This window comes from Neolamprologus brichardi, chromosome 12 (genome assembly GCF_056152115.1).
Source record: "Neolamprologus brichardi isolate AB-2024 chromosome 12, ASM5615211v1, whole genome shotgun sequence".
Classification (NCBI taxonomy): domain Eukaryota; kingdom Metazoa; phylum Chordata; class Actinopteri; order Cichliformes; family Cichlidae; genus Neolamprologus; species Neolamprologus brichardi.
In genome coordinates this window covers 6,382,116-6,409,836 of record NC_142115.1, presented here as the reverse complement: position 1 = coordinate 6,409,836, position 27,721 = coordinate 6,382,116, and the positions used below count along the sequence as shown (strand labels likewise).

At 42.0% G+C, this 27,721-nt stretch overlaps 2 protein-coding genes across 2 annotated transcripts in view; both read left to right on the top strand.

Moving 5' to 3' along the window:
• Positions 1–1,329, top strand: part of si:dkey-91m11.5 (PH_BCR_vertebrate and RhoGAP_Bcr domain-containing protein) — a 32,144-nt gene extending 30,815 nt beyond the window's left edge. The window contains exon 23 of the mRNA XM_006797504.3: positions 20–1,329. Within this exon, the coding sequence (XP_006797567.2) occupies positions 20–109 (90 nt within the window). The 3' untranslated portion in view covers positions 110–1,329. The remainder of the gene's footprint in view (positions 1–19) is intronic.
• Positions 1,330–1,852: 523 nt separating this feature from the next.
• On the top strand, positions 1,853–27,721 carry specc1la (sperm antigen with calponin homology and coiled-coil domains 1-like a). The gene is made up of 16 exons (XM_006797503.3): positions 1,853–2,026; positions 11,531–11,687; positions 11,780–11,918; positions 12,369–13,990; positions 14,362–14,569; positions 14,758–14,831; positions 15,900–16,075; positions 16,373–16,536; positions 17,973–18,100; positions 19,058–19,148; positions 19,679–19,768; positions 19,872–20,031; positions 20,287–20,389; positions 22,366–22,482; positions 22,571–22,630; positions 24,152–27,721. The coding sequence occupies exons 2-16, from the start codon at positions 11,568–11,570 to the stop codon at positions 24,239–24,241; spliced, it is 3,342 nt and encodes a 1,113-aa protein (XP_006797566.2). The 5' UTR covers positions 1,853–2,026; positions 11,531–11,567; the 3' UTR covers positions 24,242–27,721.

Here is a 27,721-nt window from a genome sequence, read left to right as displayed (position 1 = left end):
TCTTTGTGTGTCTCCATAGGTCCAAGTCCTTCTCTACTTCCTTCAGCTTGACAGCATTCCCACACCTGACAGCAAACGTCAGAGCCTTCTCTTCTCTACTGAAGTATAACAGCTGCTTCAACAGGTGGACGCTGCTGGTTTCCTATTCATGTAACCACCAGGGGGAGCCTTCGACCCACTGAAAACTGGAAACAGCCACCATGAGCAAAGCCATTTCTCCTGGAGCTATAATGACCATGCCCTGTTCTGTTTAAGCTTACCTGCTGTGTCAGTAAAAGGCATCTGATTATGATGTGTGGACAAAATATATGATTTCTTTTTTAAATTTACATTTTTAAAAGCAATATTAGAATACGATATGTTAATGTTTACCCCCGCTCTGTTTGGTCACTGTGCACATCAGCTCCATATCCATAGGGGATGACTTCTGCTGGATTTTATAAGATGTGGGGTGGATGGACTTTTTCAGACTTATATTTTTGAAGTCTAAACATATTTTTGTTTTTTGTAGATCTGTTTGACTTGGTTTCAAGCTCACCTGTGCCAATGTTTCCCTGCTGACGATCAGTAGAACATTTCAGTTATCCTAATGTTTACACACTCTGAATTTTGTACAGAATTTAAAACGTATAAGACTGAAAACTGTAGTTAAGATGCAGCAACATGCAGGCATGTTGACCTCAACACTGTTTTCTGTGCTATACAGTTTGTGTAGTGACCATTTTCAGGTTCTTCTGGTGGAGTCCGGGCCAACTTTCATGTACATACCAAGTCTTTTTGGAGGAGGTACAGAGAAGTGAAAGGAAAAATCATTCCAGAAAAAGCCCTTTTTTTCCACCTATGGAATGTATACTGTGCTGTGTGTTAATTTCACACTTGTCTTTTTACCCATAATTCATGCATCCACATTTTTTTTTTGGTTAGATTCTTTCTGAACTGATGTATTCAGCTGGAATCAATATATATATGTGTTACTTTCTGCATTCCTTCTCTGTAGTCTTCCACCTTTATATAACAAAAACCACACTGCTGTAGAAATGAGAGCACTTGGAAATGATATGATGATCTGGAGCACCAAACATTTCCCAGTAGGATCCTTGAAGCATAGTGATGCACTCATGTATCGTGAGTTATTAATAAGTTTATCATTGACATGCTGTACCTAGTGTAAGTTAAAGCTCTGTGAGAAAAAAAACACTGTGTATTCACATTTTTTTCCAAATCATTTTAAGTATTTAAACTTGTTAGCACAAAGTCTAAAGGCTTTTAATTCATGTGAAATAAGCAATAACTTTTAGGATGACTAGTGTGATATGTAAATAAATACTTGGCAGTATTAAACTCTTCTTGTGTCCTTTTTCAGTATACAGTGTCATCAGGATAAGGGGTTTATTCCTCTTTAATGAATGAAATGTACTGAACTGAGCCTAAACCACATTCAAGAGTATGAAATGTTTCCACTGAAAATTAGATTAGTGAAAACAGGAGAAAACATCCAAATCAGGCTCACTTTAGTTTTCCAGAGACCGGATTTGTGGCTGGGTCCCTGTCTATGTTTATATTCTGATACTTTTCCGCCCGCATAAATAGTGTGATAATACTTGAGGTTTCAGATATATTTCAAACTAGTCTTAGAGATTAAAAGAGGATAAGCATTCATCCAAATGGTTTTCCAGTTTCTTCATTTTAAATTAAATCGTGTAAAGTCGTTAATTTGGTTACAAATTAACCACATTTGGTTAATTAGATACATATATATTTATATTAATTTGGTTACAAATTAACCACATATTTGCTTATGGTGGAGGTAGTGGAGTGTCCCTCCTGCGGGTGATGCTGAGGTGATCCAACACGGGGAGGGGGCAGAGGCTCACGCGGCGGCTGCTGCCAACAGAAGGGAGCCGACATCCGAAACCGGTGCTGCCCGCTGCCGTAACACGTTGTGGGCTAGGCAGACTGTTAGCGACCGCAAATGGATGCCTATCGGGCCCTAACCTGCCAAGCTGGGAGATAAGGACAACCTTAGGTAGGAATATTTCTGCAGTTAAGTGGAGGGGCGCTGTCTTTTTGCCGGCTATGCTAACATTGTTAGCTTAATAATAGCATTAGCGACATAATTGTTGGTATTTCTTGCTGGCAGCGCGGTGAAATTAACAGACTGAAAAGAAACGCAGGCACCTACGCCGAGGTCACATGAACAACCAAGCCTAGTTTTCTTAGTTGTGTTGGCTTAACTACCGCTTGAAATGTTGTTTTAACCCTTACACCCGATTTTGGATAAGCTGTCAAGCTAACGAGCGTGCTTTGAGTCATCTTATAAATAATTTCACAATAAGTAGGTTGCCATGTAGTCTCGGCGGGGGGCATTCGTACAGTAGTTTCATGTGTGCCAGTAAAACCACAGCTATTGTTAAATCGAGATTTTCCCTCAAAATAAAGTTGCCGTCATGCTTTGTTAACTGTTAAATAGTGTTTTAAATATGTCCTGATTTTCGCTGCAGAACATTTTTCACTAGCTAAAAGTATCTGCAGTTAAAAAAAAATACATCTTGTGTCTGCGTGCATTATACCTCATGTCATCTTTAACTGTTATTTTCACTCGTCTGTTGACATTTTCGATAGTAGCTGGTGAGGGGTGTGCTTACGTGTCTAGGTTGGTGCTTTAGTTTTGAAAGGCAAAGCAGGAAGTTTACTAACTGCCTGCCTGACAGTACAGCTAGCTAACTAGCTAGCTAGGTTATGTCAATAATTTTAAGATGCTATTTGTTTTTCCTAGGGTAGTACAAATGTTCATTTATTCCGTAGTGTGGGCAGATTGTTTTTCCCTAAAATAAAATGGCTAAATGACATACGTGTACATTTCACACATCGTATTAGGGCTGACGTTTGTGTTGCTGTTTGAGAGGAGTCAACACTACTGATATCTCAGCTTGTCTTTTGGTTGACCACGCTGTTTCAAAGATGTGACTTATTCGTATACTACATTTATTGAAAATTAGATACATATATATATTTATATGTAAAACCAGGTGTCCACAGATGTCTCTCAACTTTTGTCAACAGTTTGGAGAGATCAATATACCACAGTCTCCTCAATGAAATGTAGCTTTGTGGTCTCTGGCCGATGAATGATTTGTCTTTGAGAATAGAACAAAAACACATTTTGGGGAAATCTCAGTCTAGGAGACTTTGTTCTCTAGTGGCACCGAACACAGAAAATGTACGAATGTAGGCCAGTGACAAAATTAAAGAAGAGAAAACAGAGAAGACACATGATTGCAGATGCTTTCACGGACTAGTTAATCAGTTAAGCGGTTACTTTTAACGTGCTCTGTGGCACTTATAAATATGCTGAGCAGGTCCAAGGACACCGAGTTTGTGGCAGGGTTGAAGTAACACCGGATTTACCCGTCTTTGAAAGAGGGTCCACTGCTGGGAGAGGGGCACACATGGTTAGTGGTTAAACATGGACTGTGACCAAACTGATATCTGGATTTAGATATATGAGTAAGATGTTAGTCAGCAGTTCTGGATATTGTGGCTACACCACATAGTTGCTGGCTGTTATTCTTTATGCATCAGTGCTATGTGGTGGTGAAGAAAGAAAAAAAACCCAGAGGAGCCGCTCTTTCTCAGGTAACTGAAAGTGTCACTGCAGGAGGTGATCAGACTGACTCAGCAACAGCAGTGTACAGGAGAAAGGTATTATTGTATGGGTGCAGTACATAAATACCTCTTTGCATAGATGAATGTCCATTTGACAGCTGAGTGCAAAAACCATAAGCACTCACTAGTCTATAGATTTAAAGATTTAAATAGTTAAAGCTTTGTCATAAGATGCTTCATTCCTGTTTGGCATTAATAACCAGACATTTTTAAGTCAAATTTGAGGTTTGAAAAAGTCTGTGTCTCAGCTGGACTGATCTCTGCTTGTCTTTGTAAACAGTCACCCTTGCAGGGTCGACATTTCTTTTCTTCTTCTTCTTCTTCTTGGGAGACGCCACCACAGGAAGCTGATGTTATGGCAAGGAAGTGCCTCCCCGCAGTTAAAGAAAGAGCGCAGGGGAGGGTTATTTACTAGACCACTGTGCTTTTCCCCCCACCTCTTTCTCAAACACTGTTTCTTCTTTGTCTCATGCTCATGTTTTTGTGCAACCCTGGATCAGATCCAGTGCACTTATTGACAGCGAAAACAACTACAAGAGCTCTGTTAATTTGAAATAATGGGAACTTGCCCCATGGCTTATCTCAGCTTTAATTGCATGGTTTACAGTGAGCTTTGCACCTTTATGCATTTATGGAGCTTGGAAAGAAAAGCGTCTGGACTTCTTTAAGTTGCTTGAAGACGTTTCACCTCTCATCAGAGAAGCTTCTTTAGTTCCAAGGTCAAATGGTGGAGAGTCCCAGATTTAAGCCCTATGGAAGTGTCCCTCAAGAACCTACAAAGGACCCCCTAATGATCTCTACTTAATCACACAAGCCAAGGTGTGAAAATGGGTGTAGGTCACAATCAACCAAGGTTTAGAGTGAACTCATTGTGAAACCTAGCCCCACCCTATCATGTGATTTACTGAGATCAAATGGCCCAGGAAGTGAGTGGGCGTTAAGGCGTCTGGGAAGTCGTAAGCCACCGCTTCTGTTCAAAAATGGTTGTTCACAGATGGCTTCTTTCACTCCTCCATCTATGTCCACAGTGAACAGAACTTCTTTGAACAGAAGCGGTGGCTTACAACACCAACTGTCTGCCATCTATAATCCAGTTTTGAGATCCCTTCCCAGACCCTTTAACGTCCACTCACATCCTGGGACATTTGATCTCAGTAAATCACGATAGGGTGGGGCTAGGTTTCACAATGAGTTCACTCTAAACCTTGGTTGATTGTGACCTACACCCGTTTTCACACCTTGGCTCGGTGTGAAACGGGTGATTAGGTAGAGATCATTAGGGGGTCCTTTGTAGGCTCTTGAGGGACACTCCCATAGGGCTTAAATCTGGGACTCTCCACCATTTGACCTTGGAACTGAAGAAGCTTTTCGGATGAGAGGTGAAACGTCTTCAAGCAACTTAAAGAAGTCCAGATGCTTTTCTTTCCAAGCTCCTTAGACTACAATGACCTGAATGACTGAGAACATTCAGACATATTTATGCATTTATAAATAGGCACCTTTATTACATTTAACTGATGTCATTTTGTATTTCATAGATTCTGAATGTCAGTTCAGCAGTCGCCCTTCCTCCACTTTAAACTTATGCTGTTAACAGTCAACAGCCTGGCTAATATTTAAGACGTGTCTGCCAGTTTCAGGCAAACATTGTGGACTTTGGCCTTTTCATTCTGTGCTGTTTGTTAAATATTTGAGCTGTGTTTAACCGGTTGTGCTCAATGTAAGTTTAGCCACCCGGCAGCCGTCTTCAAAATGCCTCCGGGCAGGTATTTGAGCAGTTATTTTGAAGCACCTATGTGACTGAATGGGTAGAGAGCCATAGTTGTAATTTCAGTGGTTACAGGGACATAACTGTATGAATAGAAGAAACAAAGAAGGTAAATGGTGACACTAAAATCATGCTTAAAAGGCTTAAAAAGCTTTTTATATTTGCACAATGCATTCAGAGAATAAAAGGATGTTACATGAGCCAACATGAAGAGTGTTTCTGCCCATCCTAAAAAAAGTAGCATCTCAGAGAAATGTTTATGGTGAGGGAGTTGGCTTATGAGGTTCAGTTACTTTACTCAGCCACTTAAATGCTAAATTGTCAACTGTGCTAATTGGTGTGTTTTGCAGTAAAATAGACTTGCGTTTCTCATATCACCGTCTCTTCATTTTCCATTGTAAGTTCCGGTACATAAGGACATGTCTGGAACTGTAAAGTCTTGCATTGCATGTGCTCTAAAGCATGGTGCTGCTTCAGATGATAAAAAACATTAGTGGAAACACGCTCTCAACACAACTGGCAGTGCACGCTGCTCTGCTTCTTTGTTGGACTTTAAATAACCAAAATACCTCCATATTATCAAATTCTTCTCAACAATGTCCTTGTCTTTTGAAACGTGGGGCATCTGGTTGTTGCTGTTGCTTGACTGTTCATTAAGATCCTCTATTGCCCTTTTGTCTTTTTATCTTGCTCTCACTGTTTTAAATTGTTGGGAAACAATCCAGCAATCGAGGGGAAATTTATGGTTCAACGGCTGTGACGAGTTGGCAGTCAGTTTGCAGCTACAGACTGCCTGCCTATCTGCAGAGATCTTCTGCTATCAGATGGCAGCATGGTCAAAAATATGTGGTACACACATCAGTCTGTAGGCTAATCTTGTTTGAGCTGTTGTTGGTCCATCAGCCAGCACTGTAGAAGAGCAAAGTTATATTAAAAATATAGTATATTGGATTTTTTTTCCTTTGACATACAAATTAAACAGATTTTTGTAACATTTGGTATATGTAGTTACTTATTTACTTATTCATGCTCTGCCCAAGTGTGCTCAGATCAGCTGCCTGTTGCCTTTGTGGCATTGCTAAAAAGGGAGTTCCAGAGTGACCCCTGGTGGACATTCTGTGCAACATCAACACTCATGGTTGAAGGGTGTTTCTCTATCATCTCCTGCTTAGTGGCCTTTATAAATTCTGAAATTCCAAACTCTAATGAGTGGCTGATATGTTTTTCTTTTTATCTGTTGATTGGCTCTCGGGGTGAGGGGCAGGGGAGACTCTCCCATAGATTTTTATTCAGGATTCACTGTCTCCTCTTATCTAATGTCCCTTATTTAAACATGTAATACGTTGTTATACTATGAACACTCAGTCCAACAATGTAGAGTCAGCAGGAGTGTTGTTTGTTAGGCGAGGTTGTTTGTGATACTGTAATTGATCACAGATGCTGGTGTAGGAATGTGGAAAACACACCGGGTTTTTGCTATTTTATATATTTCTTTTTTAACAAATTTAACCAAGTTAGACTGATGTGTGTGGTGCATGTTGAAGAGCATACTGTTTTCAAGAGTGGGAGAGTGAAGGCTGCTGACTCTGCCCTATTTAGCTGCTCTGTTGGTCCCCAGCCTGTGCTCCCATGTCTATTCAGACCCAGTGAAAAAGGGTTGTGCTCCAGCTAGCAGCTCTCTGTTTCAGACATCTGCATTCAAAAACATTCAGCTATTCAGAAAACTGTCTGGTTGTTGAGTGCACGCCAGTGCTCGGGAGAAAAAACAGAGCTCAATTATAATGTGAGCACAGAACAAACAGTGCTGTGAAAAAGTATTTGCCCCTTTCCTGTTTTCTTATTTATTTATTAATTGATTGCATATAAGTCACACTTAATTGTTTCAGATCATCAAATAAATTTTAATATCAGACAAAGATAACATGAGTAAATACAAAGGGAATTTTTAAGTAACAGTTTAATTTATTAAAGAAAGAAAGTTATCCAAACCTACCTGTGTCTATGCGAAAAAGCAATTGGCACTTTAACCTAATAACTGATTGTGTCACCTTGAGGAGCAAGAACTGGAACAGGATTTTGGCCCACTCTTTCTTGCAGAATTGTTTTAATTCTCGGGCATGAACGGCCTGTTCAAAGTCCAAACTTTGACTTGGTCTCTCATTTAGTTTTTTGAATCATTCTGTAGTGGACTTAATGGTGTGTTTAGGGTCATTGTCCTGCCGCATAACCAGAGTGCTCTACATTTTAGACCATGAACTGATTGCCAGGCATTTTCCTTCAGGACTTTCTGGTAGACAGCAGAATTCATGGTCCTATTATTATGGCAAGTCATCGAGGGTGTTGAAGCAGCGAAGCAGCCCAGACCGTCACACTACTACCGCCGTGTTTGACTGTTGCTATGATGTTCTTTTTATGAAATGCTGTGTTAGTTTTGTGCCGGACATAACGGGACTCAAACTTTCCAAAAGGTTCAACCTTTGTGTCGTCAGTCCACATGATATTTTCCCAAAAAGTCTTGGGGATCATTAAGATGTTTTTTGGCAATGTTTTTTTTCCCCTTGGAACTGATCTGATTGATTTGTTTGAAACATGTAAGTGTGAAAAATATAGAAAAAAAAAAAAGAAATCAGAAAATAGTAAATATTTTTTTTCAGCGCTGTATATTTGGATATTGCTTAAAATGGCAATCTGGCTGTAACTGATTTCTGGCTGTCTTTAGCTAAAGGTGTTGCTTACTTGCTGGTGTTTGGACTTGCACAGTTAAGTACACGTTTGGGCTTTTCTTTGTTTCTTTGTACCGGTCTGGTTTGGTTTTAGACTTGCATACCACGACTGTTCAAAGTAACTTTCCCTGTTTAAAAAAAAAAAAGGTAATATACACGTTGGTGACAATTTAAAAGAAAAATCTGAACCCTTGACCTCTTCCCGAATTGGATCCAGTGGATTTGTTTTGGCATTTGGGTGAGATGCTTGTGCTCTCAAAACAGCAACATGTTTTTAGGTTTAAATTACAAAATGATAAATACACATTGAAAATGCAGACAAAATGGTAATGGACACCCTACCCAAGATCAGTTTAACCATGCAAATTGTTTAGGGTTGTGGCCTGAAACCAGCCGATTCTGCAGTTGTGGCAAGCCCTTCCTTCTCGTTTGAGCCAACAAAGCTTTCAGGTCATCATCAACTAGTGAAACGCCAACAAACTGGCTTTTATTGTCCATATCTTCCCAAGGGTGCTCCCATGGGTGGTCTATGGGATTGAGGTCAGGGTTCTAGGAAGACCATTTTAAGACCCCAGTGTTCTTCTGGGTGGTTAAGTATGCTCTGGATCTCCATCATCAATCGTGGATGATTTCTTTTCAGTTTCTATACAGAGTTTCTCTGCACACTTCAGAGTTCATGATTCTGCCAGTAACTAGTTAAGAAGTTCAACAAGTTCAACCTCACTGCTATAAGAAAAGCTGTGTCTAATGTCACTGAGACATGCTTAATATGGTCATGTCGTCCATGTAGCTCTGGCTGTTGGCATGGAAGCTCCACCCGCCTGCTTGCAGCAAATTCCTGCCATCACAGGGTCCCAACACACACAGCAAGACACGACTGGATTGCTGTGCTTGCTTTTTTTATTACTTTCCAACAGTGTTTATCACTGTTTTTTTTCACTGCCTGATCTAGTTCAGGGCGCAGGTCACTATAGTGGTGGGGCTGCCAAACCAACCATACACCTTGCTTAGAAGAGACATGGTTTGAGGAGGATTGACAGCTGCCAGGCTGCCTCTCCTGTCGCTGCCCCCTGAACTCTCTACTCCACCTGAGCTTCAGACTACACCCTACTACCACACTGCAGTTTCTGAGGTCCAGCCAGTCAACTCTTTCCTTCCTGTTGATAACTTCCCCGTACCTCTAACGACGAGTTTTGACACCTCGGTATATCAATAAAGACGTGGTTTTATGGGTTTTTCCAAAGGTATCTCCATAGACAGAGACCATCCTCACTAACGTCTGAACCAAACTTCATTTTGTTCTGAGAGCAGTCTTTAAAAGTTTTGGGGTTATGAAAATAAAACAAACTTGTAAAATTTGACCTGCAGCAAAGGTGAAAGGGAAAGAATAAAATATGCTTTCACATCGCAGGACCCAAAGACAGAGGTGCATGAGAGAATGCAAGTGTCCAATGCAAACAGATCGGACGTTAAATGTCCATCTGCTGTCCAATTGTGGCAAAGTACACACAATTGTTCTGTTTTCTTCCTCCTATAAGCCGTACCCATACAGCACCGTCTCCTAAATCAGGGAGATTTCAGTCAGAGATTTCCATAACTGTGTGTTAAATATATGAAAAGAAAACTTCTGAGGATGCTCTTCCCTGATTCTCCTGACATTTTCCCCGAGTTCATGTGTGAAAACAGCCTTACGTGATGTGTATTTGTGTTCTACAACTTAAAAAGCACACAAAGGACATTTAGACTCCTCATAACTGATATTGATCGTGAAGAAAGGCTGTGAAGAGTGATAGTAAAGACTGTGTGTGAACTGGATCTTTTTGAGGACTTGATACAGGATGGCAGATTTTAAACAGCACCTGCACCCCAGAGGCACAGCTGAAATCTGTTAGAAAGGTATTTGTTTTTGAGTACAGTACAGTTGTGACTTGGTAGCAGGTCATTCTGAGTTCTCGGGAAACATAAACTGGTGATGCAGTTTACTTTAAATATTAATTCATTTTTACTACGTGTATTTATTTAGCCGTGATACGGTAAAAAAAGCTTAGTCACCTAACTATCTAAACATTTATGGCCCACTGCAGCATACTGGTCAGCTTCACAGCGTTCTATTTAAAGTCAGATTTACTGTGTGTCTGTGTATTTATTTCCATTTTTAAACAGCAAACTTTTTCTTGGGAAAATAACAGAGCACTGACTCAGAGGTAGATTGGAGCTGGGTTTGCTTGTGCACAATAAATCACTTTAGCTCACTTTTTCCCTCGTAAGTGAACTCAAAGACATCCAAGTTTGTGCAAAAGCACTTACTCTTTGTCTCCAGCTGCTTCCCAAATCCCATTTCTTGCTATCGTGGCATCAAGTCAGATTCTACAAAACCTCCTGGGTTTTTGGGTTTTTTTTGGGGGGGTTTTTAATAGCCAGGTTTAACACATTGTTGGTGAGAGGTAAAAAGCCCTTCATTTGTTGGAGAGAGTATAGTTGTGTCATCTGTTACTAATTTGGTCTATCACTATGTAAGTATGTTCAGGAGCCTAGATTAAATCGTCATCAGGAATCCTTTCTGGTTTGTCAGGTTGTTTAAATAAAGCAGTAAGGATTGTGAACTGGTATATGTGTGGCTCACATTAGAATGGCACTAAGTCATGTCTTAGCAGCTCAAGGTGAAATGTATTACTTTGGGTTTTTTGTGGTGTTGTTTTTTTAATCTTTTTTTTTTTTTTTTTTTGCCTCATGATATGCCGGATATTTGAGCGTTCGGCTGATCTGTGGGAGGTGGAATCTCGTTTTCCTTTTTTGGTCCTGCTGAACGTTCTTTGCGATGATAGCAAGATGCTTTCCCTACCTCCTGTTTGTTTGTGCTGAGGCCAAGACTGCAAAGCCACATTCTTTGCACATACGCCCCCAACAGCGGCCACTTATTCTGGTATCATTGTTGCAGCTAAAAGTCTTAACTGAGAGAACAATTACAAACACATGACAGCCATCTAGTGGAGGCTGCCCTTTAGAGGCCATTAAGTCCGTATTTATTCTGCATTCCTGAATCTGGGGGTGTACAGTATACACGGGATATTTTTTAAATATGCAGAAAACTAAAAATCCACCAGAAACTAATCATTGTAGGCTTCACAAATACATTAAAAAAAAAAGAAGCAAAATTAGCTGCCAAACACCGGCTGTATTGAATAAATTTCCGAGCTCAGGCAGAGCTTTCGAGAAGTGCTCAGCTATTTGATGTGGTCCCAGTTTTTTTTTCTTAAGAGTTCAGGGAATTGTCTCTGTGGAAAGAATTCTTCTTCCATGGAAAACTGGAGCTATTGCTCTGGAGGTTGACGCACATTACCTTTCTCCTGTCTCCTTTCCTTTTTGTGTACAGATTGAGCCGTAAATGTTTCAGCATCAGAGAGCTCACTATGAAGAAGACGGTCCGGCCAGCGGTGAGTAAGGTGAGCGGCGATCGAGGAAAGTCCGAGGCCGTGACTACCGGTGGAAAGCCCCCAGTCAAAAGCACCACCGTTGCTCCTCTGTCTAAGGTAAAATTCATCAAGTGATGGAGCGTGTAGCAGCTGAAGGTTTCTGATTTCATTAATTTTTCTGTGAGCGTGTTGACTTTTTCTTCTTTCAGGTTAAAAGCAATGATGACCTCTTAGCGGCTATGGCTGGAGGGAATCCTTCATCAAGTAGTGCCGTCACTAAGACCAAGAGGACTACGTCTGTTGGCACAAGCGCTAGCAACTTAGACAGCAAGCCAAAGACAACTTCAGGTATCTCAAAAAAATATATCCCACAGGTTTGGAATGTATTTGTGGCTGGAGCTGCTCCTCCTGGAGCCTGCTTCTGCCAGAGGTTTCTTAATGTTAAAGGGGAGGTTGTCTTCCTCACTTTTGCCAAGGGATTGTTGGCCTTTTCTCTGTATTATTGTAAGGTCCTTACCTTACAATAGGTAACAATACAATAGCAAAATGATGATGTTGGGACATGAGCGAGAGACCCAAGCAGCACAATGATAGCGAAGATCATCACAACAGCAGCTGCTGGTTAGCGGGAGCTTAGTTGTCAAAATAAGAGCATGGGAATTGTCTACTAGCAAAAAAAGAAAAAGAATGGGACAAAAACATTGCTAAACTGAGCTCTTCATATTCTCAGATAAGCTGTAAAAATAATTTTTTCAGTGTTACTTCACCAGGATAAAAGAAATTCACTTTTTCTTGTAGGTACTTCATCCAAGCGTGCATCATCATCCACTTCCAAGGAGCCAAGTTCATTACGAGACCGCCTTCGGTCATCCACAGCTAAAAAGCAGCTTGCATCAGGGACTGTAGCTGGGGATGTGGCCTCAGGAAAGCGCTCTCGCCGCCAGATCCTGGCAGAGTCCGAGGGCCGTATGAGCAAGTCTAAGTCAGATGGCCAGATTAATGATAAAGTGGCTCTGGAAGCCAAAGTCAAAGACCTGGTTGGTTTGGCCAAGAGCAAAGACGTGGAGATCCTTCACCTTCGCAGCGAGCTGAGGGACATGAGGGCCCAACTCGGCCTTGGTGGGAAGGAGGTGCCACAGGAGGAAGAAGCTGGGGAGGAAGAGAAGCCCCAGGTTTCAGCCATCACGGCCGCTGATGTGGAGTCCACTTTGATTCTCTTACAAGAGCAGAATCAAGCCATCAGAGAGGAGCTCAACCTGCTGAAGAGCGAGAACCGCATGCTGAAAGACCGGCTCAATGCTCTGGGATTCTCCCTGGAGCAGAGGCTGGATGGCTCTGACAAGCTGTTCAACTACTCCTCCCTGAGTCCAGAACTGGCTGCAGGCAGCGGGCACAGCGATGGTGGTGGCACAGGTACTATGACCTCCTCAGTGGAAGGCTCTGCCCCTGGCTCATTGGAGGATCTTCTCACAGGACACCAGCATGGAGGCTCGGCAGACAACCTGGATAGTGAGTCAAGTGAGGTCTACCAAGCTGTCACCTCCAGTGACGATGCTCTGGACGCCCCATCTGGAGCTTCCTCGTCATCTGAGTCGGAGTGTGCGCCTAGCAGGGAGCGTTCACGGAGGGGTAGCAGTGGCAATGCCAGTGAGGTGTCAGTAGCCTGTCTGACGGAGCGCATCCAACAGATGGAGGAGAATCAGCACAGCACAGCTGAGGAGCTTCAGGCGACACTGCAGGAACTGGCTGACCTGCAGCAGATCACACAGGAGCTGAATGGAGAGAACGAGCGGCTCGGAGAGGAGAAAGTCATCCTCATGGACTCCTTGTGCCAGCAGAGCGACAAGCTGGAGCTCTACGGCCGCCAGATCGAATACCTGCGCTCGCTCCTCGAAGAGCATCATATATCCTACGTGCTGGAGGAGGACATCAAGAGTGGGCGCTACATGGAGCTGGAGCAGCGTTACGCAGATCTGGCAGATAATGCCCGCTTTGAGAGAGAGCAGCTACTGGGGGTGCAACAGCACCTATCCAACACGTTAAAGATGGCTGAGCAGGACAATGCTGAAGCTCAGGAGATGATGGGAGTGCTGAAGGAGAGGAACCAACAGATGGAGCGCCTCCTGGATTCGGAGAGGCAGGATCGAGCTGCCATGGCGGCCGCACTGGAAGAGTACAAAGCAGCCGTGAGCAACGACCAGGCGGAGCTGAGCCGCTGCCGAGCCCAGCTGGATCAAGAGAGGCAGAGAGTGGCCGAGTTGTACTCTCTGCACACTGCGGGGGACAAAAATGACATCTGTCAGCTGCTGGAAGGTGTTCGGCTGGGGAAAGAGGAGGCTGAGGCCAAAGCTGCAAAGATGCAGGAGGAGATGGAACAGGCCCACGGCGAACTCAGCCGGCTGCAAGAGACTTTCAGTAAGGTTAGTTCAAGGACAGTGAGTGGAACATCAGTGTCTTCACGCAAATAGAAGCTAAATTGAGGCGTTTGACCTAAATGTCTTTACTTTAATCTAGGGTGCAACAACTCTATTTTTGGGTTATGAAAATTACAGCTTTATTACTACCCGTCCATCCGTGTCTCAGATATCACAAATTTAGTATCACCAGCTCTCCAGAGTCAGCCTTTAGCAAGGAATGGTACACATTCTCTAAGACTATACAGAGCTAACTGCACAGATGTGTAGTTATAATAGCAGGCAGGTTATTGTGAAGATTTATCGCAGTCAGTTTTTACCTAATGTCTTGTCTACTGTCTAATTAAATGAAGTATACTTTAATTGTTTGTGTGCAGCTGGACAGTGAATACAGAGACTTCCAGGAGCAGGCGCAGCAGCAAATGGCTGAGCAGGATCGTGCACTGGAGAAGCAGCGCATGGAGCTGCAGGAGAAGGACACCGAGATCGCTGACATGAAGGAAACCATCTTCGAACTGGAGGATGAGGTGGAGCAGCACCGAGCTCTGAAACTCCACGACAATCTCATTATCACAGATTTGGAAAGTAAGTGGGCTGCAGACACACTCTAACTCGAGTGGACGCTTGTGCTGAAGGCCAACTTTTATCAAGTAGTAGAACAATGTGAGCATGTATGCATGCTCATCAGCTTGCCTTAGAGATTCTGATATGAAAAGGACGTCTGCTTTTGAATCAGTGCGTTCTTTAATGATAGCATCACCTTCTGATTTCAGACTCTGTGAAGAAGCTGCAGGACCAGAAGCACGACATGGAGAGAGAGATTAAGATTCTTCACCGCAGGCTGAGAGTAAGTGGGCATTCGTACTGAAAGGTGCTCATCTTTTGAAAACTGCTGACATCCAACAGCCTAAAAATCTTGATAGCCACGCAGCTCGGGTGCAAACAACACGAGACACCCATGAAGTGACCTGAGGAGTCACATGTAGCGCTGGACCATTTTTTGCTCTATATCATTCCCTTCCCCTTTCCCATATTTTGTTCCTCTCTCTACTGACCATGTCAGATGAAGCTGTCTCATTGTCAGTCGGCCAAGATGATGAAATATGATCCAGGAAGCACAGCTGTAGCACCAGAACAATGAGTTTTGAAGTCTTATCAAATAAAAAGTATTGTCCAGCAGTCAGTGGTGCTTTCAGGAAGGACTTTTGCAACTCTGAAATATAATCACAGCAGCCATAACTTTTATCTTCTGTCACAGCACTTCTGGGATACAAAATCGAAACATTCTGTTGCAAAGTCAGCCACACAGAATGTGAACGTGCACACGTTTGGGAAAGAGTGTGGATTGAGGCTGTTTGATTACCAGCAAGTTAAGGTCAAATTATACTAGAAGGAACAAAAACAAGGTTTTAAGACAGTACTTTGTATAAAATCTGGATACTAAATAAATGCAGTATTATGACTTCTAGCTTCACAAACCAAATTTTTTCCATCACTGTGGAATTTTCAAAAGGTTTGCTGCAGAATCCCCTGATATTTTGACACAAAAAAGCAGATAGAAAACGTAACAACTAACTGGTAAACAAAGCGGGGCATTTTTAGAAGTGCAGGTATTTCCTTTAGGAGCTGATGGAAACCTAAACGGAGCGCAAAGGGGAATTCATGAAGGCCTGATTTTAAATGAATGCTATTTTTTCTGTCATAAGGAAAGTCTGTCATTACAAATAGAGTGCTCATCTCCATAGTGACTTAAAGGAAAAACTGCCCTCTGGTGGCCAAAAGAATTTATCCATACTGCTAAATACAGTATTGAGAAAATACTGCTGAAGGGTCTGCTGTTATGAGCATAAACAATGTTCAGCTGTTTGTATCATTATGTGTGTGTGTGTGTGTGTGTGTGTGTGTGTGTGCGCAGGAGGAGTCAATGGAGTGGCGTCAGTTCCAGGCTGATCTGCAGACCGCTGTCGTCATTGCTAATGACATCAAGTCGGAAGCACAGGAGGAGATTGGTGACCTGCGGCGCCGACTTCAGGAAGCACAGGAGAAGAACGAGAAGCTGAGCAAGGAGCTGGACGAAGTCAAGAGTCGCAAGTAAGACAGACAGAGACGCATGGAAGAGCTGCAACAGTCAGCTCCTAATTATTTTTTTCTTAGGAGAAAAAACTGGGATATTTCATATTTTCATTAAATTTGATACTAGATGCTCAGTAGCAGGGCTTGTGCTAAATCCAAAGTTGAATTAACAACAAAAATAAGTTGTGAATTACACATTCTGTTTTCTATCTCAGTAAATTGCTGAGCAGAGGCATTTTTGCATTGATAATGTCAAAACTGACACCAGAGGTGCTCTGAGTGCACATGCTCAGTGGAGTGCTTTGTGTTTTCCAGGCAGGATGAGGAGAGAGGCAGAGTGTATAACTACATGAATGCAGTGGAGAGGGACCTAGCTGCTCTCAGACAGGGGATGGGTCTCAGCAGGCGATCCTCCACCTCCTCGGAGCCCTCACCCACCGTCAAAACACTCATCAAGAGCTTTGATAGTGCCTCACAAGGTACAACACTGTCTTTGTTTTAGATTTTTAGACCTTCGCTGCTGCTTTTGTTGTATTTTTTTCCCCCCAAATTCCCTCACCAACGAGAGCCCATATTGTTAGTTAGTTAGTTTTTTGTCAAGAGTCACCAGTCTGACTAAGACAAGTGACATAAATTTAAGTCTTACCCCCCCAACAATATATTCTCAATACATTTTCAGCATTTTTATTGATTTACTGCAGACAGGACTCCTGACGTATCAGGCTTGTCTGCTTGCTGAAGAAGGTCCCAACTAGGGGTGGGTTTTTATAATCGATTTATCGATTAAAATCGATTCTGGCTTGGATAACGTAAAATCGATTCATTAAAATCCTGAATCGATTTTTTAATATAAATTTATTTTGCCCGAAATGCCAGAATCTCAGGTGAAATCTCACAAAATTTCAACAACCACCAAACAGCTAAGACAGTAAATGAGAGCAGGAACACGGATTCTGCACAAAGAGTAAACACACAGCGCAACCCGCAGATCAGAATCAGTTAGATGTCGCCTTTGTGTTCACGCCCTTTATGCGCTGATTCTAAAGCTGTTAGTTTATCTCTCTCCAAACAATATTGACCGAACCAGCAGCAAAAGAAGATCCAAACTATGCCTCACATAAACATCGTCATGTATTCAGTCTTACTTTTAATGTTTTGCTTCGACCACGATGCACAGCTCTCTCTTGCGTGCTCTCTCGCTCCCTCTCTCGCTCTCTCTCTCGCGCTCTCTCTCTCCCTCTCTCGCTCTCTCTCTCTCCCTCTCTCGCTCTCTCTCTCTGTACTGTTTTCTGCATTATTTGCTTGCTTGTTACGCACAAGTCTACCGTTGTTTACAGCGCTGTCGGCCGACGTTTTTTTTCGTTTCATATACTTCTGAAAAGAAAACCTAATTTCTGCCGTTCAATGCTGAACAAATTTAAACTTTTTAAAATTATGCAAAACGCTTAGCCGTGTCTCTAATAAAACCGCTGTAACTTCAGAGGTAATGTTCATGTGTTGATTAATGGTTTTCTTTCGTTTTTGATGTACTGCAGAATATTTTTATAAAATCCCAGGCCAGAAAAATTGCCTTCATGTTTTTCTGTGTTTTATCCTCAGCTACTTTGACACAAAGGCATCTGCTGTGACGCTCACACCTTTGATAAAGTCTTGCTTGTGTCAGCTTCCTTTTTATAGATACAAAAATATGTAAACGTACTGATCTGAATTATAATATTTCTGACTGTCAAAATTTCCCAGATTCAAATCGAAGTGAATCGAATCGTTTTGAATTAAATCGAATCGTGGATCGAATCGATTCGGGACCTTGTGAATCGGAATTGAATCGATTCTAGAAATCAGTGACGATACCCAGCCCTAGTCCCAACTAAACTTTATATGACTGGATGTGAACCTTTGCTTCTTTATATCTCAGGTCCAACGTCAAATGGTGCCTCTGTGGCTCCAACACCTCCAACAGCTCCGGCTGCTCCGTTACCTCGAACCCCACTCAGCCCCAGTCCCATGAAGACGCCCCCAGCAGCTGCTGTTTCACCCATGCAGGTACTGGAGAAGGTTTTTAATTAACATGTTAGCATTTTTGTCCCTTACTGCTTTACATACTATTTCACACTAGTGCAAGGTCAAAAATTATATTCCTCATTGAGCACATGCTTATGCTTCTTCCAAGGTGCCATAATGAATCCTTTTAAAGTGGTCTTGAGCACCTTCAAAAATAATTTCTGAAAGTCTTTCAGAAGAACAGGCAGTCCTACAAAAAACATGTACATCAGGTGAACAGTATCTGAAACTCATGTCGTTTAGAAATAGGAAAAGATCCAGCAAAGACCTGACACAGGACCTGAGAGATCTGGACCTTCAGCTGAAGCATCTACTGTTCACTGAAGCCTTGTCTGTCAGGAAGCTGTTCTTAATAAAGGAAATTTATAAGGAAAACCTGAGGACTGAAAATCAGTGGTAACAGGTCTCACGGATTCAAGTTTGAAATTTTTAGTTAAATTGTCAGTATGTAGAGCAGGTCAGGAGACAACAGTGAGTGTCTACAGCCATCTGTAAAACACGGAAGAGGCTTTGAAATGAGTTGGAGCTGCATTTGAGCCAGTGATGGTGTTGTGGATCTTACCAGCGTCCTGAAGAAGAAACTAACTATAAGAAAACTTTCAGTTCGGCCTGGACTGTGGAGAGTCCAGACTTGAATTATCACACCAAAATATTTAAAGAAATGAGGGATGGCTCAAGACTTTTGCACAACAGTGTACATTTTAAGCATTGGGCTTCTAAAGGGTTTGAGTGGTGGTGATTTTGGGGTTCTTCTCCTTTTCACATAGTATTGCAGGCTCTTATACTTGATCATGTGACACTCTCCAATGATATCGGTGCGACTTTGTGTTGTGCTTTTAGCTCAGATAACATTACAGAAGTGAAGCTCCGCCTACTGTTTTACAAATCACTGCATTCAGATTTATTTTATTTTTTTAAAATGTTTTTCTGCTGTTTCAGAGACACTCCATAACTGGGTCAATGTCATCAGCCAAGCCGCTCTCCTCTTTGAGTGATAAGAGATCCAGCTACACAGACATCTCCATGCCAGGTACATATTCTACATAAAATAAATAAATAAATCTGTTTCTTTATGTAGGAACTGTTGCTTTTCATATAAACATGCAGAATATTGTCCTGTTCACGAAGGATTACCCATATAATATTGCAGTCCTCTGTCACAGTGATTAATAGGATTAATGGGCTGTCCCCTCTCTCAGGGTATATGGAGGGACTGTTTTTCTCAGAGGCCTGCACGTTAGCAGGTTTCCTGTATGTGTAGAGGATGATAAGCAGGAAATAATGAGTGCTTGGTTTGCTCGGTTCATTCTCAACACTAATGAGTTCAAGTGTTTCATGTGAACGTGCAGTCTTGGCCATAGCCTTCAGTCGTCCATTTATGCTTCACTGATTTATTGTTTTCTTGGTGAGCGTGTCAGCCTTGTGCGTCGGTATTCCCTGAACTCGGAGGGACTGGAATGTGGCTTTTTACTGACCTCTGCCCCCACCATGACATCTCATTTCAGAGGAAGTTGCTCATAGAGTAAATTGTTCTGTATGTGTTTACTGTGATGTTTACAGCTGAGCACCTTCTCAGGGGAACCTCGGCTAGCCGACCTCCATCTGCCCTCCAGAGGGTCTCCAACATTGACTCCTCCAAGGCGATCTCAGGTTAGAGATGCTGGCTGTGTTTTATGAACTAATTATGAAGTAACTCGGTCAGTAGTTCAGTATGAAAAGCTGAGTTTGATTTCCTCTCCTGTGAATTAAACAGTGACCCGCCGGAGCAGTGAGGAGATTAAGAGGGACATGTCAGCCTCGGAGGGGTCTTCGTCATCCTCCCTGATGGCGATGAGTGCTGCCTCCTCCCCACTCTCTCTGTCCTCCTCCTCCCCAACCGCCTCCATCACTCCCACAGCCCGCAGCCGCTTAAGGTACCACAGGTTGATCCACTGATGTGTTTCTAATGTGCTCACACTGGCACTTAAAAAACATTGTCTATTTCCATTCTTGTCAGTGATTTTAATCTCATGTTTCTTGATCCCTTTTTTGTTTTTTTCATAGCCCAGCTCATGATGGCTTTTCTTTACTCATTAAGTAAATCAGATGAACATGTAATCTGTTACCTTTTTGGTATGGAAAATGTCTTAAAACTGATTGCTTGTGCTTTTCCTCTGTTTCTGTTACAGAGAGGAGAGAAAGGACCCGCTGTCAGCACTGGCCAGAGAGTACGGAGGCTCTAAGAGGAATGCTTTGCTGAAGTGGTGCCAGAAGAAGACTGAGGGCTATCAGGTAGCTCTCTTCTGTCAGTGTCCCCATGATCAAGAGTACCTGTAACTTTTGAAACACCTCAGTCAGCATGTACAGTTGAAGTGCAGCTGTAGTCGTACACTATATGTGACAAAGAGTATATAAAGTGCTTCTGCATCTCTAGAGGGAGCTGCATACAATCTAAAGGCTGAGTTCAAGTTTGAAAATAGAACGTGGGGGTGTGGAGTTAGAAAGAAATGAGATCACCAGACCTCTGAAGCCCACTCCTCATCTCCGCTTGAGGCTTCTTGCACAACCGTCTTCTGACATGTTGCCTTGTGGAAAATTACTGCCCTTGCAATTCTAATAGTTAAAGGTTTTAACACTAAACTTTCTGTAGCAATGGCTCATATTGGCCCATGTTTAATGTAATGAGGTCAGCGTATGTACTGTTGATGATGTATGTGAGCCAAAAGCTCAGGTTTCAGATTACCCTGTGTACCTTTTATTTGTCAGGAGCTGTTAGTCAGATGGGAGTTAAAGTGGCTTTTTTCAATCAGATAGAGGATGAACTGAGGGGCTGCACACGGCCCAGTAGAAGCTAAATAAGGATTGTATTGAACTGTCAGTGATGGAAAGCTATTCTAGTTGAGTCCAAGAATAAAAAGATGAAGCTGGAAATGAGCTTTTAATAACTGGAGTTGGTTGCTACCAAATGTAGCTTCATTGCTGTGTGGCAAGATGCTGCTACAAACAAAATTATTTGCAAATTTAGGCAAATATTACTAAGTAAAAGAGTTTCAGTCTACACAGAGAGCTAGCTTACTTTTGTCCTCCGGATTTTGTGTGTTTGCGATCATTGTGTTCCGATTCTGTGTATAAAGTTTCTTAGCATGATCAGGGGGTGGACGTGATCCTCCAAATGAGTGTAAAAACAACCTACTCACACTGTGGAAACATGTTTGCAGATGTTAGTTGAATGCTTTTAATGAGAAGAATCAGCGGAGGGTGTGCATAAGCAGTAACATGATGCAGGTCTAATGTGGTGCTAAGATTGCACAGTAAACTGTTATCAGCGAGATAAAATGAAAAACATGAAGGCGGCATCATTTCCTTGTTGATAGGTGGATGCAGTGGTGCACTCTGCCACTGGCAGCGATACCTCATTGTAGAGAAAGGTAAATAATGTCACAACTTTAACTCCTGAGTTGAGATGAACTCTTTGTCTCCCTTTACACCCTTTAACTTTGCAGTACCCTTTACATGCTGTAGTGTGATGGTGCTGCTGCAGACTGACTGCTCTGCGTAGGTCTCACTTGTTAATTTCACCGCAGGCTCTTTAAAGCTATGGTTAAAAAAATAAAGATAAATCCAGTGACGACCTCAGAGTGATTTAAGCAGCAATAAACAGATGTGCCAAGAGTCCTCTGCCATCACCGCAACCCTTTTTATTTGATCTAAGGTATAGTTACCATGGCATCTTAGGTCTTCACCAGGAAGTGGGCAACATTTAGTATATCCTGTGATGTAGTTTTCTGATAAAAACACAGTGCTCTCTCTGCATCACTGCATATGGTGTAGATTATAGTTATGACATTAAAGATATTTGAGGATATAATTTAAGTGGTTGTTTGCAGGATGCTGTAACTCTTTTGATTTTAAAGGTCAGATGGCAGCTGATAGTGGAAAAGATGATATGATATGGATGAGTAGTGTTGACACTTCATATAAAATCCCAGGACCGTCATCAGATCGAGCAGATAAATCATTTTAAATGGTTCCGTGAAAGCAGAATTGATTGTGAGCAATCGTGTTGTCTGAAACGATGTGGAGATCGGCCGTCTGGCGGTGACGTTCATGATGTAAAGGTCCAAAGGATGAAATGTTGTACAGTCTTGTTTGACACCTTACCCAGAAAATAGCTTCCTATTGATTTGTGGTCTGGATTGTAAATGTTCTGTCGAGTATAATCAAAGTTTAAATGGATCACCTTTGTGTTGTTTTTTTTTTTTTTAAAGAACATTGATATTACCAACTTCAGCAGCAGCTGGAACGATGGCCTGGCCTTCTGCGCCGTGCTCCACACCTACCTGCCCGCACACATCCCGTACCAGGAGCTCACCAGCCAGGAGAAGGCAAGTGATGTTCGGAAGAAAAGCGCAAACTTTGTTTAATCATCAGGTTTCATTACATGTGACTTAAACTGTGGCTTCTTTTCATCAGAGGAGAAACTTCACCTTAGCTTTCCAGGCCGCAGAGAGCGTGGGCATCAAATGCACTTTGGTAAGCTTCATTAAAATAAAACCACAGGAATTAAGATAAAATACAGCAAAAATCCTGACACGAATTTAGAACGGATGGCATAGAGAATATACTTTGCATTGCTTTTCAATACGGCAGCTATGCTCGCACATATTGCTTGTTGTGATCGCTGGCTGGCGCTAACCCGCAGTCTGCTTTCTAATTGTACAGTGATCCGTTTATAGTTCTGCTTTTAACCTCATAAACTTCACTCAGCTGCTTGTGCATCTATCATCACAGATCTGAGCTATACACTGACTTTTATTTTAAATTTGGACAGCGTCCTAAGTTAGTACAAGCGTACATGTGTTTAAACAATGTGCGGCTTTAGCAAACATGGATTTCTAACTGCTACACCATGTTGGCTCAATGAAAAGTCAATGTAAGGTAAGGTTACCTGAAAAGGAATGGTCTTAATATGAATCTAAAAAGCCTTCCCTCTTTTTCTTTTTTGTTAGTGTGTACTGGTTCTCTGTCAACCTCACTTCGTCTGTCACAGACTCTCTGATTCTTTTTACCAGTTAAGCAAAGACTGTATACATAAAAAAAACAGACATAATAACCAAGACTTAATGCATTGCTATCTATTGCAGACTGGCAACCAACAAAGATCAAATATGCGCTACTAAGCTTCACAGCACAAGGAGATTACTTCTGATTGGATTGATTCCAGACTCGTCCCGCCTTTGTATACAACTTAATAGGCTCTGATTGGATTTTCTTTTCTTCTATTTTCATCTTGTCAGTACATTTCATCTTAGATATCGTCTTGTTTTCTTCCACAAAAAAAGGTTGTTGACAAAAACTATTACAAAGGTTATTAAAGAATGAAATTATCACTGCTATCTATAGACTGCTACCAGCTTTTTAAAATGCTGCACAGGGGCTCAGGCATGATTAGGAGGTCCAGCAGTGACTTGAATGAGCTGAGGAGAAGCCTTGCAGAGAGCTGTGACAGCAGCCACCTGTTAGTTGTAGAGACCAGCTGTAATCATGCTTAACTTTAGCCTTAATACAATTTTAAATGCCTGGGTTGTGTTTAAATGTAGTGTTTGTAGTTATATTAGCTTTAGAGACAGCTTATCAGGAAGTTATGGTGCATGGCTTTTGACTTCGTTCTTCAGGGTGATGCTTGAGATTACACAAATGAGATGAAACTTGAACATAATTATGTGACATAATTATGTTCAAGTCTAAGGAGTTTCCCAGAATGTCAAACTCATCTGGAAGTTTATTTGAATGGGTTGAAAATGTAACATTATACAGGATCCTCTCCAATGCTATCCGGCCTTGTTCATCAGTAGGTACACATCATAAATCAAATGCTTCACTCAGGGTTTACTTACTGCTGTTACAGCTGGAGTTGGCAACTCTTATTATCAAGACGATTTGGTTGTGTTTAACCATAATCATTATTGATAAATTATAAATAACGCCCTTTAATGAAGTGAAAAACATCATATAAAATATGTCGTGTCTAAAGTGTCTGTTTCTCTTTTCCAGGACATTAATGAGATGGTGCACACAGAGAGGCCAGACTGGCAAAGTGTCATGACTTACGTTACAGCCATCTACAAGTACTTTGAGACCTGACTTCACCGTCTCCCTCGCCCTTCTCCTGCAGCACAATCAGAGCCACACTGACCGTCATGAGCTCTCAGCAACAATCCAACTGCACGGTCAACTCTTCCTTACTCCCTCCCCATGCATCACAGCAACACTCAGTCATGCTGCAAGTGTGTCCACGCTATTTAACAACACTAACTGCAGACCAGGACTTTGCTGGACAAGTGCCACATCCTCACACTGCAGCTAAGGAGACCCTTGTGTGGAGTTGTAGTCCAGGGGCTTGCCTGTTTGTTTACCATTATACTAGAAAGCCATGAGAAGGACAGGATGTGAATACCTGTGGTTCATCTTTTCCTCCAATTCATGCCTGAAGTAGCAGCGTGAAAAAGAAGCCAAGTCTCAGTGCCTTCTATCTGGTTTTGTCTTGCATACGTTTCTCCGCTCTGCACCCATTCTCCAGGTTGTAGTTTGTTCAAGGGGAATTCCATCAAATCTGACTTTAAACACTCTGCTTTGCAGCATAAGGTTTGTCATAGGCTTTTCTTCTTGATGGGGAATAATTACTGGATGTTTCCCCCCGTAAATGTTCAGTTTCTACATTATAAGAAACCAAAGGTTAGTCATGTCGGAATTTCCCCCTAAAACTTTGTAAATTCCCTTTGGTCAGACTTGAGACAGATGCAGGATTTTACTCCAAGTCTTCCAGATGTTGCAGTGCGATAACAGATGCCTCTCGTACAACGGATAAAGTGCCTGTGTGAGTTTTGATGCAGGAGACCAGAAAACAAGCTCTTTTTTTCTTCTCCAGTTTGTAAAGCTGAGGATTTGAGGAGTTGCCAAACTAGTTTCAGATTCATTCATTGATGCTGATCACGACTGACTGCTTTCAAGGACAGGTGTGCACTTTGTTCTACAACTCTGCTGCACTTTTCTGTTGTTAAGCCGCACTAACACACTACGATAGGTTTTCTGTAATAGATCCAAGACTTTAGACTAATATTCATTTGAAGAACTATATAACGTGTTTGTATTTTATAGGCCTGGAGTTGCCGTCGTGCACTTCGTTCATTGGGCACATACAGCACACATTTCATCATAATCAAGCTATGAGTAACTAGAACCTTAGATAATGGACTCAGCTGTAGATTTCATGCCAGGCTCTGGTTTTAGGAAGCAAGACTAGACACTTTCATGAGCTTTTTTTTTAATTTATTTTAGGCCAAAGCAGTGTTCCAGTTAAAGCAGCAGGTGGACGTTTTCAGTGAGGCGTTTTGCTGCTTTCTTGCCAGTAACCAGACATGAAAGCATCCATTTGGCTCTGATCTGTAAAGTGTGATCAAAAGTTCTGGGAAAAGCAAACGCCTTACCTGTCCCCTTCAAGGTCACCTCCTTCTGCACCTTTAGACTGCCTTCAGCTGCTATTTTTAGAGCTTTCCCTGGAAATTCTGTTCTGACTACTTGCATGTTTGTGTGCGCGATGCAAACAGGACCTCCTCTACTGTGTCAAATCAGTGACCCTTTAAGTTAAATTTCATCTTGTAGAAGGAAATGGCAGTGGTTAACACTTGCCTTCCTCAAGTCAAGAGTTCAAAATCAAGGTGCACAACCATGTGTCAAAAAAAGCAACACACACCCGCACCTCCCTTTATTGCTTTGGCCCCGGGGAGTGTCCCAGATGTGAAAATCTGGATGTTTCGATGCAGATGTTTGTTTTCTGTGTACAATCGAGGTCCATGGTGAATTTATATATTTGCACCTGCAGGTGGCTAGAACTGGACTTCCAAAAGGTAATCCAAGCATAAAATAAGCACATGAATGGTGCACAACGTGTGACCTTTAAGGGGGGAATCAGACATATTAAGATCAAACTCGTAGCAAGAAACCAAACGCATATGTTACACAAGATTTTAAACTCTTCCTTTAACGTCCGGAAATGTTGCAAGGCCGTTTATTTTAATTAAACACAAATTATTAGGTAATCCATTTTGCAATATGCAAAATGTTTTGGTGATTTTGTGCTTTTGCAGTGTTAATAAAGTTGATAATATGACCAAGCATTACTAAGGAAATACTGTGGAGCACGATGCCATGTAATAACTCTAACTTCAGTCTGCACCATTACTGTCACGCTGTCTGACTGCTGTGTGCCTCAACATACCAAGTTCACTCTATTTATTTGCGTAGTGCATTATAGTGAAGTCATTGCTTACATTGTCTTACATGTATATCGATTTATAACACACACACTTTGAATAGCTGCACTGAGATAAGCTTTTTTTTTTTTTAATGTATTCCACAATAATATCCTGCCTTAATAGTTCAGCAGATATTTCTCAGACTGAAAATGTGACATTTTTAAGCTGCAGCCGTATTTCCAGACCAGTTTCACAGTGCGGAGATGGTTTTGTGGGAAAACCCTCTCTTTCATGTTGGTGCCTCTCGAGAAACGCTGATCATGAGCGATGGCTGTGAATCTTTTTGTTTTTGAAGCTGATGTTGGACTTTCCTCTTCATGTCTCCAGTTAAGGTGACTGTAGTGCGTAGAGCTACCAGCTGGTATCAATAGCTGCATTAGAAACGACATTTTTCTGTGTTGATTTCGAAGCGAGCCGTTTGCCAAAAGCTCGTTGCTACTGTGTGTAAAACAGCGGTGGACATCCAGTGATCTGAAGTGAGCACACGAGCCCGTCACATCGACTGTTTGTGTTTGTGTACGAGATGGAGTGAGACTGAGTTATTTAATGACTTTTGAAGGCAGAGGCTCTTTGCTGAGAGATGCTGAGGATTAGCAGCCTTTTGTTAGTTTTCTTTTAAAAAACATTGTGCTCTGCCTGATTCCACCGCTGGCCCATGTGTTTTATTGCTCCCGACAGGAACGAGAGGCGCAAAGGAGATTCGAAGCCTCGCGATCCTGAAAGTGGAATGTGTTTTGATCACGCTTTAGTGATCTTGGGACCGTTTCTTTTTTACAACGTCCAGCGTGTGCTGACGTGTGGTGATTGACGAGCCGAGCCCAGCCTGCTGAGTAGAGACCAGACGGCCAACAAAAGCTAGGGCGCGCATTCCACCGCCACATGATGCAGCTGCGATGGACGACGTTGTTTGGTCCTTTAAAAAAAGGCCCTTAAAGAGGATGTGAAGAGAGCTTTATGTCTTTAGTGGGTCCACTACATCATGCTACTTGTATTTTTCTTTGTTTACTTGAAAATGCTCTGAGAATTTCACTGAACATGCTTTAATTTGTCTTTTTGTTTCCATGTTGCCTTTTTTTTCGTATTGTTTTAATAATAATACCACATTTTACAGTCTGATGCAGATTGTTGTTGAAGTGGATTTACTTTTCTGATCACACTACATGCAGTGCTGAAACAGTCCCTCAGCTAAGTGAAAGCTGATTGAATAAATGTGTGTATGTATGCGTGTGTATAAAGGGACTAAGCTACAGTATTAAGTGCACACTATGATGATAATCAGTTGTAAGAAATAAAAAAGCTGTCTGGTTTT